At 43.6% G+C, this 12534-nt stretch overlaps 1 protein-coding gene across 3 annotated transcripts in view; it reads left to right on the top strand.

The window, feature by feature from the left end:
- The window catches only part of ARHGAP24 (Rho GTPase activating protein 24), a 278923-nt gene that overhangs the window by 123627 nt on the left and 142762 nt on the right, over positions 1 to 12534 (top strand). For all 3 annotated transcript variants that reach the window (XM_069781438.1, XM_069781428.1, XM_069781420.1), the window contains exon 3: positions 9875 to 9962. In XM_069781438.1, the coding sequence (XP_069637539.1) occupies positions 9875 to 9962 (88 nt within the window). The remainder of the gene's footprint in view (positions 1 to 9874; positions 9963 to 12534) is intronic.

The raw sequence follows: 12534 nt of genomic DNA, 5'->3' as shown, positions 1-12534 counted from the left end.
GATGCACACCATGCTTTCATGCCCGAGGTAACTCCCAAGAGTGTTACTCGTGAATTGGCTCGCCCCCTATTAACTATCTTCCCAGCTCCTTATACCCACACCCACCCACCCCCCACCCCCGTGACAAATTTGGGAAAGAAAAGCAAAATCTCTGCAGGAGGAGCAGTGTTTCTCACAAAAGCTGGCAGCATATAATTGAATAAGCTCATTCATTAGGGAGATGCCAGGAGAGGGTGGGTAAAATAGAGGTGTTAAAGCTTTAGATACTACAGAAAATCTGCTTTAGAAGGGAAAGCTGCTTTGTACTAATTCAAGATCTGTCTGAAACTCTTTAAAATAGCGGGCAGAATTTAGAGGTGGGAAGAGAGCATGTTAAGTGTTACTTTCAACTGTAAGGTAGAGGTTGGTGCTGGAAAAGAAATTCAGAAAGAGAAAAAGCTTTTAATTTCGGACATTGTTGCAGACGTGGTCAGGAAATGGTCACTCTTGTCTCTTACCCTTACTAGAGAAATTAAAACTATAGGCATGCAATATACCTGTATCTAGCCTCTGGTTTTTAGGCAAACTTAATTTTTTGCGTTGTTATAACTTAACTTGGTACGAGCTTGCTTTCTCTTGTGGAACAAAAAAGGGAGGTTTTTTTCTAGTGGCTGCTCAAGCCAAGATTGCTTCCTTCTTGAGGAAAGAAGTTTCTCTCAAGCAGAGAGAGGCACTCAACCATTAAGTGAAATGTGTGGCAGGACAGAAAGATAGAAAAATCTGTAATCGCATCCTACTAAAATTGCCAGCTCGCTCTCATATGTCAAAATAAATGTTTTGGTGCTCATTGCCAAGCAAACAGTACATGTAGTATTCACCACCACAGAGGTGCATTTACTTCTTGCTTGCAAAATTAAGCTATGAGGTGGGTTTGAACCTTTCCTTAGGTAAAAAAAAAAAAAATCTCCTTTATACTCCTGTCTCCGGAATTTCAGAGAACTAAATGACAATTCTCATTCTTCAACAGAAACAAACTGGAGTAATGTGTTAATAGTGGGATGGGAAAATGTCAAATGCAGTGGAATTTATGCCAGAAAAATGTATGCTGTGTGTTGACCGAATTTTATCCAAGCAACCCTATTTCTTTTGTAATTTCTCTGTGCTCCTCTGTGTTCATTCCTGACATGTTAGATACCCCCTAAAATCTGAATAGCGTCCCCCCAAATGCCTCCAATATGGTAGCACTTGTTGTTCTCTTCCTGTGCATACTGCAAAACTGTAAATGGCTGCAATAACTGCAAGAGAAAGACTGCACCACTTCCTGTGGTATTTGTTCTTCTTCCAGAGCTTTGGTTGCTTAAGTGTTATAAAAATCTACTCCTATAATAAAAATAAAAAAATCCAACCCATTATTCTCTTATAATAAAAAAATTTTTATAAGAGAACATCTGGTTCCTTCATTCTCTTATAATTATAGCTTGTATTAAGTTTTTTATTCTTGTCCCGCTATTGCCATGTGTGCTAGAAAACCTGACATTACATATATGTAACAGTGCCAATTCCGTAGAATCAGTAAAACTAATTTTCTTTATATAGTGTTTACCAACAAGATTTAAAACCCCTAATGTACATGGGGGAGAAGAGATGTCTGGACAAAAATACTTCCTGTTTAAATTGAAGAACAGCAATTATGTAGCTTCAAAATATCACTGGAGATTAGTAGTCAGAGCCTTTACACTGCTTGAGTCGCATTTACAACATTTTAGGCCTGTTCATGGTTAACTACCCATCTATAGATTTGTTGCTAAGTAATCACATCAAATTACTTGATAGATTATAAGTAGGACAGCAACAGGAATGACTGAAGTGTTTTGAAATTGACCATTGTTATTAATTGGATAGAGAGGCCAGTGAATTTGAAGCAAAGAGCTGTCCTCTGGCAGAGGATGCTTTTTTTGCAGACTAATGCTCTAAAAGTAAGTTTGCCTTCACAATACGCAGTAATGGCAAACACCAGAGCTGCAGGAGGGTGAAAGCAAACCAGAGGTGCTGCACTGGACAAAGCAAGCCAAGACATGTCAGCCAGCATGCTGTGAACATTGCTGGGTTGCGCTGTGCTGCAAGGCCAAGTGTGCTTGGGATGTGCTGGGCTTTGCCCAGCTAGAGGCAACTGAGGCAGTTCTCAGCCTCTGCCACAGCACTGATCCGGGGTTTGGAGCCAGCTGGTTAACTCACTGTCCTGGTTTCAGCTGGGATGTAGTTAACTGTCTTCCTAGTAGCTGGTACAGTGCTATGTTTTTGAGCTAGGTATGAGAAGAATGTTGATAACACTGATGTTTTCAGTTGTTGCTAAGTAGTGTTTAGTCTGAAGTCAAGGATTTTTCAGCTTCTCATGCCCAGCCAGGGCACCTGACCCAAACTGGCCAACAGTGTATTCCATACCATGTGACGTCCCATCTAGTTTAGGAACTGGGAAGGGGCGGGCAGGGAATCGCCGCTCGGGGACTGGCTGGGTGTCGGTCAGCGGGTGGTGAGCAATTGCCCTGCGCATCATTTGTACATTTCAATCCTTTTATTACTACTGTTGTCATTTTATTAGTGTTATCATTATCATTATTAGTTTCTTCTTTTCTGTTCTATTAAATCGTTCTTATCTCAACCCAGGAGTTTTACTTCTTTTCCTGATTTTCTCCCCCATCCCACTGGATGGGAGGGGAGTGAGTGAGCGGCTGCGTGGTGCTTAGTTGCTGGCTGGGGTTAAACCACGACACTCACCCAGGTCCCAGTTTGAAATACAGATATCTCTGCATATGTAGGTAAATGAAAGGGCTGGCTTTCAGAGTTGCTGTGCCCTTTTGCAGCACGTGATTTTATTAGGATCTTGGAAATACATTGTAATGGTGGAAATCAAGTTGGATTTTTAAGAGGTTACTGCAGTCAAACTGCTTTTTGTCAGCACAGTGCAGGTTTCGTTACTGACCTCAGTGTAAGTGGATTTCTGCCTGTGCTATAAATTTTCCTCTTCACTTCATGTCTGTAGGTTCCTGACAGCACAAAGGGCTCACTTGGACTTGAGATAATCTATTTTTGTGATAGTTTAAAGGCAAAAACAGTAGTTATGTGAGTGTATTGGGTTTGTGTGGCAAGGTTTAGGTAGCGGGGGGCCTACAGGGGTGGCTTCTGTGAGAAGCTGCTGGAAGCTTCCCCTGTGTCCCATGGAGCCAATGCCAGCCAGCTCCAAGATGGACCCGCTGCTGGCCAAGGCTGAGCCAATCAGCAATAGTGGTAGCAGCTCTGGGATAACACATTCAAGAAGGGAAAAAAAGTTGCTGTGGACACAGAAATGGCAGCCAGAGAGAGGAGTGAGAACATGTAAGAGAAACAACCCTGCAGATGCCAAGGTCAGTGAAGGAGGAGGGGGAGGAGGTGCTCCAGGCGCCAGAGCAGAGATTCCCCTGCAGCCCGTGGTGAAGACCATGGTGAGGCAGGCTGTCCCCCTGCAGCCCAGGGAGGTCCATGGTGGAACAGGTGGATGCCCGAAGGAGGCTGTGACCCCATGGGAAGCCCGCGCTGGAGCAGGCTCCTGACGGGACCTGTGGGCCCATAGAGGGAGGAGCCCACGCTGGAGCAGGTTTTCTGGCAGGACTTGTGACCCCATGGGGGACCCATGCTGGAGCAGTGTGCTCCTGAAGGACTGTGTGCTGTGAAAGGGACGCACACTGGAGCAGTTCGTGAAGAACTGCAGCCCGTGGGAAGGACCCATGTTGGAGAAGTTTGTGAAGGACTGTCTCCCATGGGAGGGACCCCACGCTGGAGGAGGGGATGAGTGAGGAGTCCTCCACGTGAGGAGGAAGGAGCAGCAGAGACAAGGTGTGGGGAGCTGACCCCAACCCCATCCCCTGTTCCCCTGCGCCGCCGGGGGGAGGAGGTGGAGAGAACCGGGAGTGGAGTTGAGCCGGGAAGGAGGCAGGGGTGGGGGAAGGTGTTCTAAGGTTTGGTTTTACTTCTCATTACCTTACTCTGGTTTGATTGGCAATAAATTAAGTTAATTTTCCCCAAGTTGAGTCTGTTTTGCCTGTGATGGTAATTGATTGAGTGATCTCTCCCTGTCCTTATTTTGACCCGTGAGCCTTTTCTTATATTTTCTCTCCCCTGTCCAGCTGAGAGGGGGAGTGATAGAGCGGCTTTGGCGGGCAGCTGGCCTCTAGCCAGGGTCAACCCACCAGAGTGAGGAATGAGGATTAATAGTTCACTGATAACAGCTTATGTGTTCACTTCATCCTTCTTTGCTACGCATCACTTGTTTACGAATTCACAGTACATGTACATGTCTGTATGTACATGTAGAAATATGCATGTATGTATATATGTGCATGTGCATACTTATCAGTATATTATTTACTGCGGGTTGATTAACAGGCTTTACTGTGAAATACACTGGATGCCTTTCAGGCTGCAACCTTGTAAATACTAGTGACGTTGAGAGTATTATCTGCTAAATGTAGTATTTCTCAGTTTAGGATGCTATCCAAGTTGAAGTGTGCAGTTGTTCTTAAGTATGACACTGAAGACTTTCCAGAAACCAGAAAGAAACCACACAACAGCGCTGCGTTGTACATGCTGTGAGTCATATAACAGACACATGTACCCGAAGATCCTTTCTGCCTCTTAATCCTCCCCATCAGCTGCCTCCTTCCTGGCTGATGACCTTCCTGCCTCTCTGAGAGCTGACTCTTCTTTACCCTTTCCTCCCTCTCTAAGCAAACCTTTTCTAAGAACTGTGGAGATGTTTAGTCTGGCACCACCCAGGGAGCGAGAGGGCTTGGCATGGGGAACAGTAGTTGATAGTGGGCTGCAGACCTTCTTAGCACTATTTCTGAGGACTTTTTTTTTTCCTGAGGGATGCAGTCCAGCTGATTTGGGAGCCTTCTTGCAGAGAGGCATGAATAGCTGGGTTGCATTTGTTCAGGGCTGCACTCTGGCACGGATAAAACCCTGGAAACCTTTGCTGCCAAACCAACACAGCCGATTCTGTGTTGTTGTGGTTAACTGGTTAACCAACCTCTAGCAACAGACAAAGGGGAAGAAACTATGTGAAGATCCTGTAAGTTAACTGAAACTGTACAAAAGTACCAGAAAAAAATTCCTGGGAAGAGTTTCCCATGAAATAAGAAAAACAGATACATAAATGCAGCACTTATCTTGAAAGCCAAAGTAGAATTCAGTGGGCTTTGATAAATCATTAAAGTTTTGGAAGGGCAAGAAGAACATGTTATATAACTGCTGGTACTGTGGACTTCTCAAGTAACTTTTTTAAGGGGTGGCAGGACAAAGTACAAGCAAGCAAACAGACCAGTTAAGTGTTGGAGAACTATATTAAAATAAATACTGAAGACATTATTTTGCCAAGAAAGCAGTTAAATTCCTCATGTGTCTACATGCTTTTTTGAGTAAAATACATCTGGAGGTATTGAAAATCATGTCTTTGTCTTCGTAGTTGCCAGTCAGCATCTTAAAGGCATGGGAATTCCTTGTATCATAAGCTTTCTTGGGGGAAAACTTGGTATCTCTTGAACAGAGATGATAAGTCTGCTTCAGGAAATGAAGTTCAAACAAGGCTGGGGAAAGTGTACCTAGGGAAGAGTAATGAAAAAAGAAAGAGAAAGCGGCACAGGGTTGCTTCAGTGTAACAGAGCGTGCAAAACAGAAATACCATCTGTCAGCTGGTTGTTGTGGAAGACTCCTGTGGTGGCCATCCTATCTCCTCTTCCATGCTTCCTTGTGAAGTTCATCTGCTGAATGGTGCTGAAAGTGTTGCGGAGGACCAGCGTGGGATAAAACACCTCTTTGCGCAAGACTGTAATGCTGTGAGTCTAATCCAAAGTAGATTTATGTCATTCTTGCTGCACTGCAGTATTTTATCAGGCACTTCATTAACCAAGTAGTAATTTTAATTCAGTTAAAGGCTTCACAGGTTTTTAATTTTAAAAGGCTTCACAGGTTTTTAATTTGAACAAAATTGGTGTTGTTCTTCTGTTTAGGTGATCTTTGGTTTGAAGCACCAGTGTACTGTAGTAAAAGCCATATGAATGAGAAGTTCCTTTGAAAGTGGGCTTGATACTTGGTTAGGGAAAAGGCCAGTACTTTTTGAGCAACTCAAACTTCTACATCCTGTGAGTCATCCTCAGTGCTCAGCTAGAGAAGCAGAACTGCCCTGATAAGGACAGAAGCATTGGAAATTGAAAAACAACTGGGGCTTACCACAGCAGGTGCTCTACAAAACACTGCTGACCTGGTGGAGGCACAGCCCATGAACAGAATGGCAGTGGGAGTGAGGAGGGACTTGGGTCAGGGCCACATTTTTCTCCCACTTTCCTTTTTTCTGTATTTCTATACAGTGTATGTCTTATTCCCTACTGGCACCATGTTTTTTTCTTTCTTTTTTGAATTCAGAAGATTAATGTGGTCCAATCTGTGTCTTAGGTTGAGATTTTTTTAAATAGTTTTGAATGATTTGTAGAGTTTGGTATGAAGCAATGTGAAGTTTTCTAATTATGGAACATTTACATGCACCGATACCCAAGTCAAAACATGTATTTCCTCTGGAAATCACCTCCATCTTTTATGTGCAAATTACTATCTTGTTAGGTATCTATATAGTTGGTTTTCTCTTATTTCCCCCTGGAATTAGATACTCAAGGGGAAAAACAGAGCTTTAACTTGTTGAACCTCTGCAGCTCTCTGATAGTCTGTACTCTTTGGATTATCTAAGCTGTAGGAATGGGCCAGATGTTGCCCAGAAAGACAACTGAGCAAGGGGGACCAACAGTGATGCGTGGACTGGGGTATCCCTGCTCATATCGAATACCTGGCAGCCAGGGCTGTGCCACATGAAGGGCTGCGGGGGTTATGTTACAGTACAGATGTGTGTCAGTGTGCTTGTGTGAAACACACTGCCAGCTGCTGAGAAACTAAGCAAAGGGACACTCCAGATATCTACATAACTGTACCAAGGGTAGATACAAAACTTAGTGAAGAGGAAGTGTTGCTGTATGGTGAAGGCAGACAGATGGGTATGAAAGCAGACAGAATGGGAAGTGAAAGAGCTGCAATCACTTTTAGGCTTTCCCCACTAGTCTGGGGTGTCCAGGTGCATGTTGCACAAACAAAGCTATTTTCTTATTTAAAAATAAAAAATATATATATATGTATGTATGTAAGCACTTCATGCACACTGATGTTGCCAATAATAGTTCTGAAAATAGACAGTAAAATAAAATCACTATTTGTGGACATGTTTTCTTTTTAAATCACAGCAATATTCTGCATGGTGTTGCTGTCTGGATTCCCTTTGTATTAACTTAGCTGTCATGTGTGACTTCAGGCTTCATGTTTTAGTAGACGAAATAAGTTTCATCTTTGAAATAAAGGCACTAAGGTTATAAATATTATGACTGTTTTGTTCTTATGTTCTCAAAAATCTGTCATTAAGACAGCTCACTGAAGTAAACACTAAAAGGGTTTTACATCAAAGAATCAGAAAGCATCATGTTGTAATGAGACTGCAGCATGCCTATTGCTAATGAGTTGACAGTAAAGTTGAATGCGGTTTTTATCTACTGTCTTGTAAATTGATTTTAGTTTATGGTGCTGTAGGCTAGGTCTCCTTAGTTTTGTATTTTTGTTTAATTGAATAGCAAGACGTATAATTAGCTTAAGTATGCTGTGTGCCTTCACTGACACAAGCTCCCAAACCAGTGAAATTTACTCCAGCACGAAGACTCTGATCTGCTCATCCTGTGTGCTGGGTGGACCTTTTTTGAGGTAAAACCAGCTCAAGCTGAAAGTTAAAATGGGCAAGAAAATTATACCAGTCTTAATGGTCTATTACATGTGACATATATGTAGTTAAAAATGTTTCCTAGTCTCCCATAATTCTCAGAAAAATGTATTCCTTATATTTGCTGTTTATTTCTCCAGCTGTTATATGAGAAGTTGAGCTATTTTGTGACTTATCTTTTCCTGTTCATATAATCTTTTCTTTATGATACTATTCTTGCCTAATAAGGTATTTCACAGAAGGCTTTGGAGTATGACAGCTATTAATAGTTGCTGCTTGTAGCAGGAATGAAGGAAAATAGCTTGTAGTAGAGTTACTGGACCAAGGCACTTAATGTTTATAATACATCTATAGTATGCAGTGAGTGGGGAAAGCTGCCCACAGCTCCTAGTGCTTGCTGCTAACACCACGTCAGCAGAACACTGTTGTGTTTCATCTGTTTTCTGTAAAAAGTATCATAGTGTTTAATGGAGGTGATTTTGTATGATCTGACAAAGTATCTGTGCACCCTGTCTTTGGCTTCCCGTGACACATTGTACCTGCTGGCAGACAGCAATATACTGAGAAGTCAGTGTAGAGCTCAGTCTTCACATCAACTGGTACAAATACTGATTTTGGGAAAAATTTGTTACCTGTTTCTTCAGATGACTTTTTCCTGTTGATTTGTAAGGTCTCCTTTGCGAGAAGAATATAGTATTCTGCTTGTCTTGCCTTCCCAATAATTGTAAATGCTTCTGCTCGTAATGAAGGTTACAGGCCATAGCAACAAATACTGGATATCAGAATTGATGTTTTTCCTGTACAAGGGTATCTTCACTGCTGTTTAGATGAGGGGTCTGACAGATATTTAGAAGCAGTGTTTGGTGAAGCTGCTATGGAAAATGGTGCTCTGTGTTGGACTGGATCCTTATGGGACCCTTCCAACTCGAGATACTCCATGTTTAAGCCATGTAAGTTATTTAACTTGTTTACTTTGGAGATAGGGGCTCTGTTATGCAGTAATTGGAGAATATTGGTAAGTAGGTATTATCTCCCATTAACAGTGATGGAGAGCTCATACCTAATACAATTCCTAGGATGCTGCTCTGAAAACTTAACCCTGGACAGCCATCCCAGCATAATTTCATTAAGGACTGCCTGCTAATTGAGGAGGAAATGGTACTAGGAGGAGCTGTAATATCTGAAAATCAAAAAAGAGCTCTCAGAGGAAAGGGGTGATCTATCTGTCCCATGTGACAGCAAGGCAAAGGTGGGGGGATGGGGGTGGGTGGGCAGGGAATAAGTTAATGTCCACACTCCGCTACAACACCAGAAACATTTTGAGAGTTGCAGGCATTGTTTTTGGTAACCAGTGTTACCAAATATGCACAGCTAAAATTCCCTATCTGCCTTCTCAAGGTAGTAAAGTTGTGATAAAGGCGTTCAGCACCCATCACAGAGATTATCTGACATCCATCTGCCTTCAGCAAATGCATCTTTGAATAGGACTCTTGCTGTGCCTGCTGTGGCTTTGCAGTGTGCTGGTCTGCTGGTGCTGCCAGTGGATGGAAGTGGGATGTTTTCTCTGTGCTGCTTCCCTGGGATGGTATGGCGAGAGGGCACAGGGCAGGAACTGGCGATGCACCCCACAAATTCAGGTTACTCTTCTGTCCGCATATCCTTTGGCTTTAGCCAAGAAGACTAGCTGGTAAGTTCAACTGCCTCACACATGCACTTCATAAATTTTCACCAGTAGGGTCGAACTAACCCTTTCTTTTAGTCTTGAATTCTCCCTGCAGCACAGTGGAATTAGAACTCGTGGTTAGTACAAAAATCTGCATGGTATCAAACACCCAAGAGATGAAAAAAACCTAAAGCCATTATTGAATGCATCAATTAAGGGGATCTATGATGTTGGCTTTTGGGATAATCCCTCCTCAGTCTCACTTTGGAAGTCAGCTGCCCAGGCACAACACCACAAATTCACGTATACCCCAGTCCAAAAAGAAGAAGTGTTTGTCTATCAGAAGCGTGGCAGCAGTTTTAATCCCATGTTTGTTATTATTTTTTCTTTAGGGTACCATCTTTCTGCCTGGCAACAGAGTAATTGAGCATCCCTGCAATGAAGAAAGTCCAGGAAAGTTCCTTTTTGAAGTTATTCCAGGTAGGATATTCTACTCCATGTAAAAAGTCTTTGCAGTTTTCTTCTCAGTGACAAATGGCCATGTCTGTTCTGCCAGAACAGAAGCTGAAGGTGATTAATGATTCAATTTAATGGGGGGGGAGGGGGAGGGAGGTTAGTTTAATACTTTCATTCATGTTTTTTTCATTCACTTCCGGGCAGCTTAGGAAAAAGATGTGGTTTTTATTTGTCACTGTAAAGCATGATTGTTCGTGGCAAGGAGCTACACCACTGAGTGGCATAGTGACAGTACAAGTGTATTTGGTAATTATTTTACGTTATATTGGATGCTATGAAGTAGTGTGTCCTGTGGTAACAAAGGAATCCATAACTTAACATCAATAGCTTATCAGTATAGTACATGGGTGTGATGACATCAGTACCATCACTTGAGAATGCTCCCTGGTCACTGTGGATGGATAAACAGATTGTAACAACAGCAAGCACTGCTGCTTTGAAGCCCTAAACTTGTTTTCAGTTGTGTTTTTTTGATTGGGTGTCTTTTTAGGTAGGGTTAGATTCGTCTAAAGAACATTACCGTGTCAACTGAGTGGTACTCCTGACTGCGTGTATTGCTTAAGTGATTTGTTGGCCTTCTCTTTGCTACCTTGGACTTCCCGAGGGCAGACTTTGGCCTGTTTAGAGGCTTGGTTGACAGAGTCCCTTGGGTGGCAGCCCTGAAGGGCAAAGGAGTCCAGGGAGACTGGACATTCTTCAAGAAGGAAATCTTAAAGGCACAGGAGCAGGCTGTCCCCATGTGCTGAAAGACAAGCCAATGGGCAAGACGACTGGCCTGGCTGAACGGAGAACTCTGACTGGAACTCAGGGAAAAAATTGAGTTTATGACCTTTGGAAGAAGTGGCAGGTAATTCAGGAGGTCTGTAAGGGTGTTGTGAACTTATGCAAGAAGAACATTAGAAGGGCCACAGCTCAACTAGAACTTGATTTGGCTACTGCCATAAAAGACAATAAAAGATGTTTCTATAAATACTTTAGCAACAGAAGGAGAGCTAAGGACAATCTCCTTCCTTTATTGGATGTGGGCAGGAAACATAGTGACAAAGGATGAGGAAAAGGGTGAGGTACTTACTGCCTTCTTTGCTTCAGTCTTTAACAGTAAGACCAATTGTCCTCGGGGTACCCAGGCTACCGAGCTGGAAGACAGGGAACAGAATGAAGCCCCCATAGTCCAAGAGGAAATGGTTAGTGACCTGCTACACCACTTAGACAGACACAAGTCTACGGGCTGGATGGGATCCACCCAAGGCTACTGAGGGAGCTGGTGGAACTGCTTACCAAGCCACTTTCCATCATTTATCAGCAGTCCTGGCTAACCAGCGAGGTCCCAGTTGAGTGGAGGTTAGCAAATGTGATACCCATCTACAAGAAGGGCCATAAGGAGGATCTGGGGAACTGCAGGCCTGTCAGTCTGACCTCAGTGCCAGGGAAGGTTATGGAGCAGATCATCTTGAGCGCCATCACACAGCACATGCAGGTCAACCAGGTGATCAGGCCCAGTCAGCAGGGGTTTGTGAAGGGCAGGTCCTGCTTGACTAACCTGATCTCCTTCTATGACAAGGTGACCTGCTTAGTGGACAAGGGAAAGGCTGTGGATATTGTTTCCCTGGACTTTAGTAAAGCCTTTGATACCATTTCCCACAGCATTCTCCCAGAGAAACTGGCTGCTCATGGCTTGTACGGGTGTAATTTTAGCTGAGTAAAAAGCTGGCTGGATGGTCAGACCCAAATTGTTGTAAATACAGATTCAATGAGGCTAAGTCCCAGGTCCTGCACTTGGGTGACAACAACCCCATGCAGCACTACAGGCTTGGGGAAGAGTGGCTGGAGAGCTGCCTGGCAGAAAAGGACCTGGGGGTGTTGGTTGACAGTCAGCTGAATATGAGCCAGCAGTGTGCCCAGGTGGCCAACAGCATCCTGGCCTGTATCAGAAATAGTGTGGCCAGCAGGAGCAGGGAAGTGATCGTCCCCCTGTACTCTGCACTGGTGAGGCCGCACCTCGAGTACTGTGTTCAGTTTTGGGCCCCTCGCTACAGGGAAGACATTGAGGTGCTGGAGCGTGTCCAAAAAAGAGCAACCAAGCTGGTGAGGAGCCTGGAGCACAAGTCTTATGAGGAGCGGCTGAGGGAACTGGGGTTGTTTAGTCTGGAGAAAAGGAGGCTGAGGGGAGACCTTATCACTCTCTACAACTACCTGAAGGGGGGTTGTAGTGAGGTGGGTGTCGGTCTCTTTTCCCAAGTAACAAGCAATAGGACGAGAGGAAACAGCCTGAAGTTGCGGCAGGGGAAGTTTAGATTGGATATTATGAAAAATTTCTTCACTGAAAGGGTTGTCAAGCATTGCAACAGGCTGCCCAGGGAAGTGGTTGAGTCACCATCCCTGGAGGTATTTAAAAGACGTGTAGATGTGGCGCTTAGGGACATGGTTTAGTGGTGGACTTAGTAGAATTATGTTAACAGTTGGACTCGATGATCTTAAAGGTCATTTCCAACCAAAATGATTCTATTTTTCAACATCCATTTAGCCCACTATGTTT

The sequence above is a fragment of the Haliaeetus albicilla genome, chromosome 1 (genome assembly GCF_947461875.1).
Source record: "Haliaeetus albicilla chromosome 1, bHalAlb1.1, whole genome shotgun sequence".
Lineage (NCBI taxonomy): Eukaryota > Metazoa > Chordata > Aves > Accipitriformes > Accipitridae > Haliaeetus > Haliaeetus albicilla.
The sequence above is the reverse complement of the archived record's forward strand: the minus strand, read 5'-3'. Positions and strand labels throughout refer to the sequence as shown.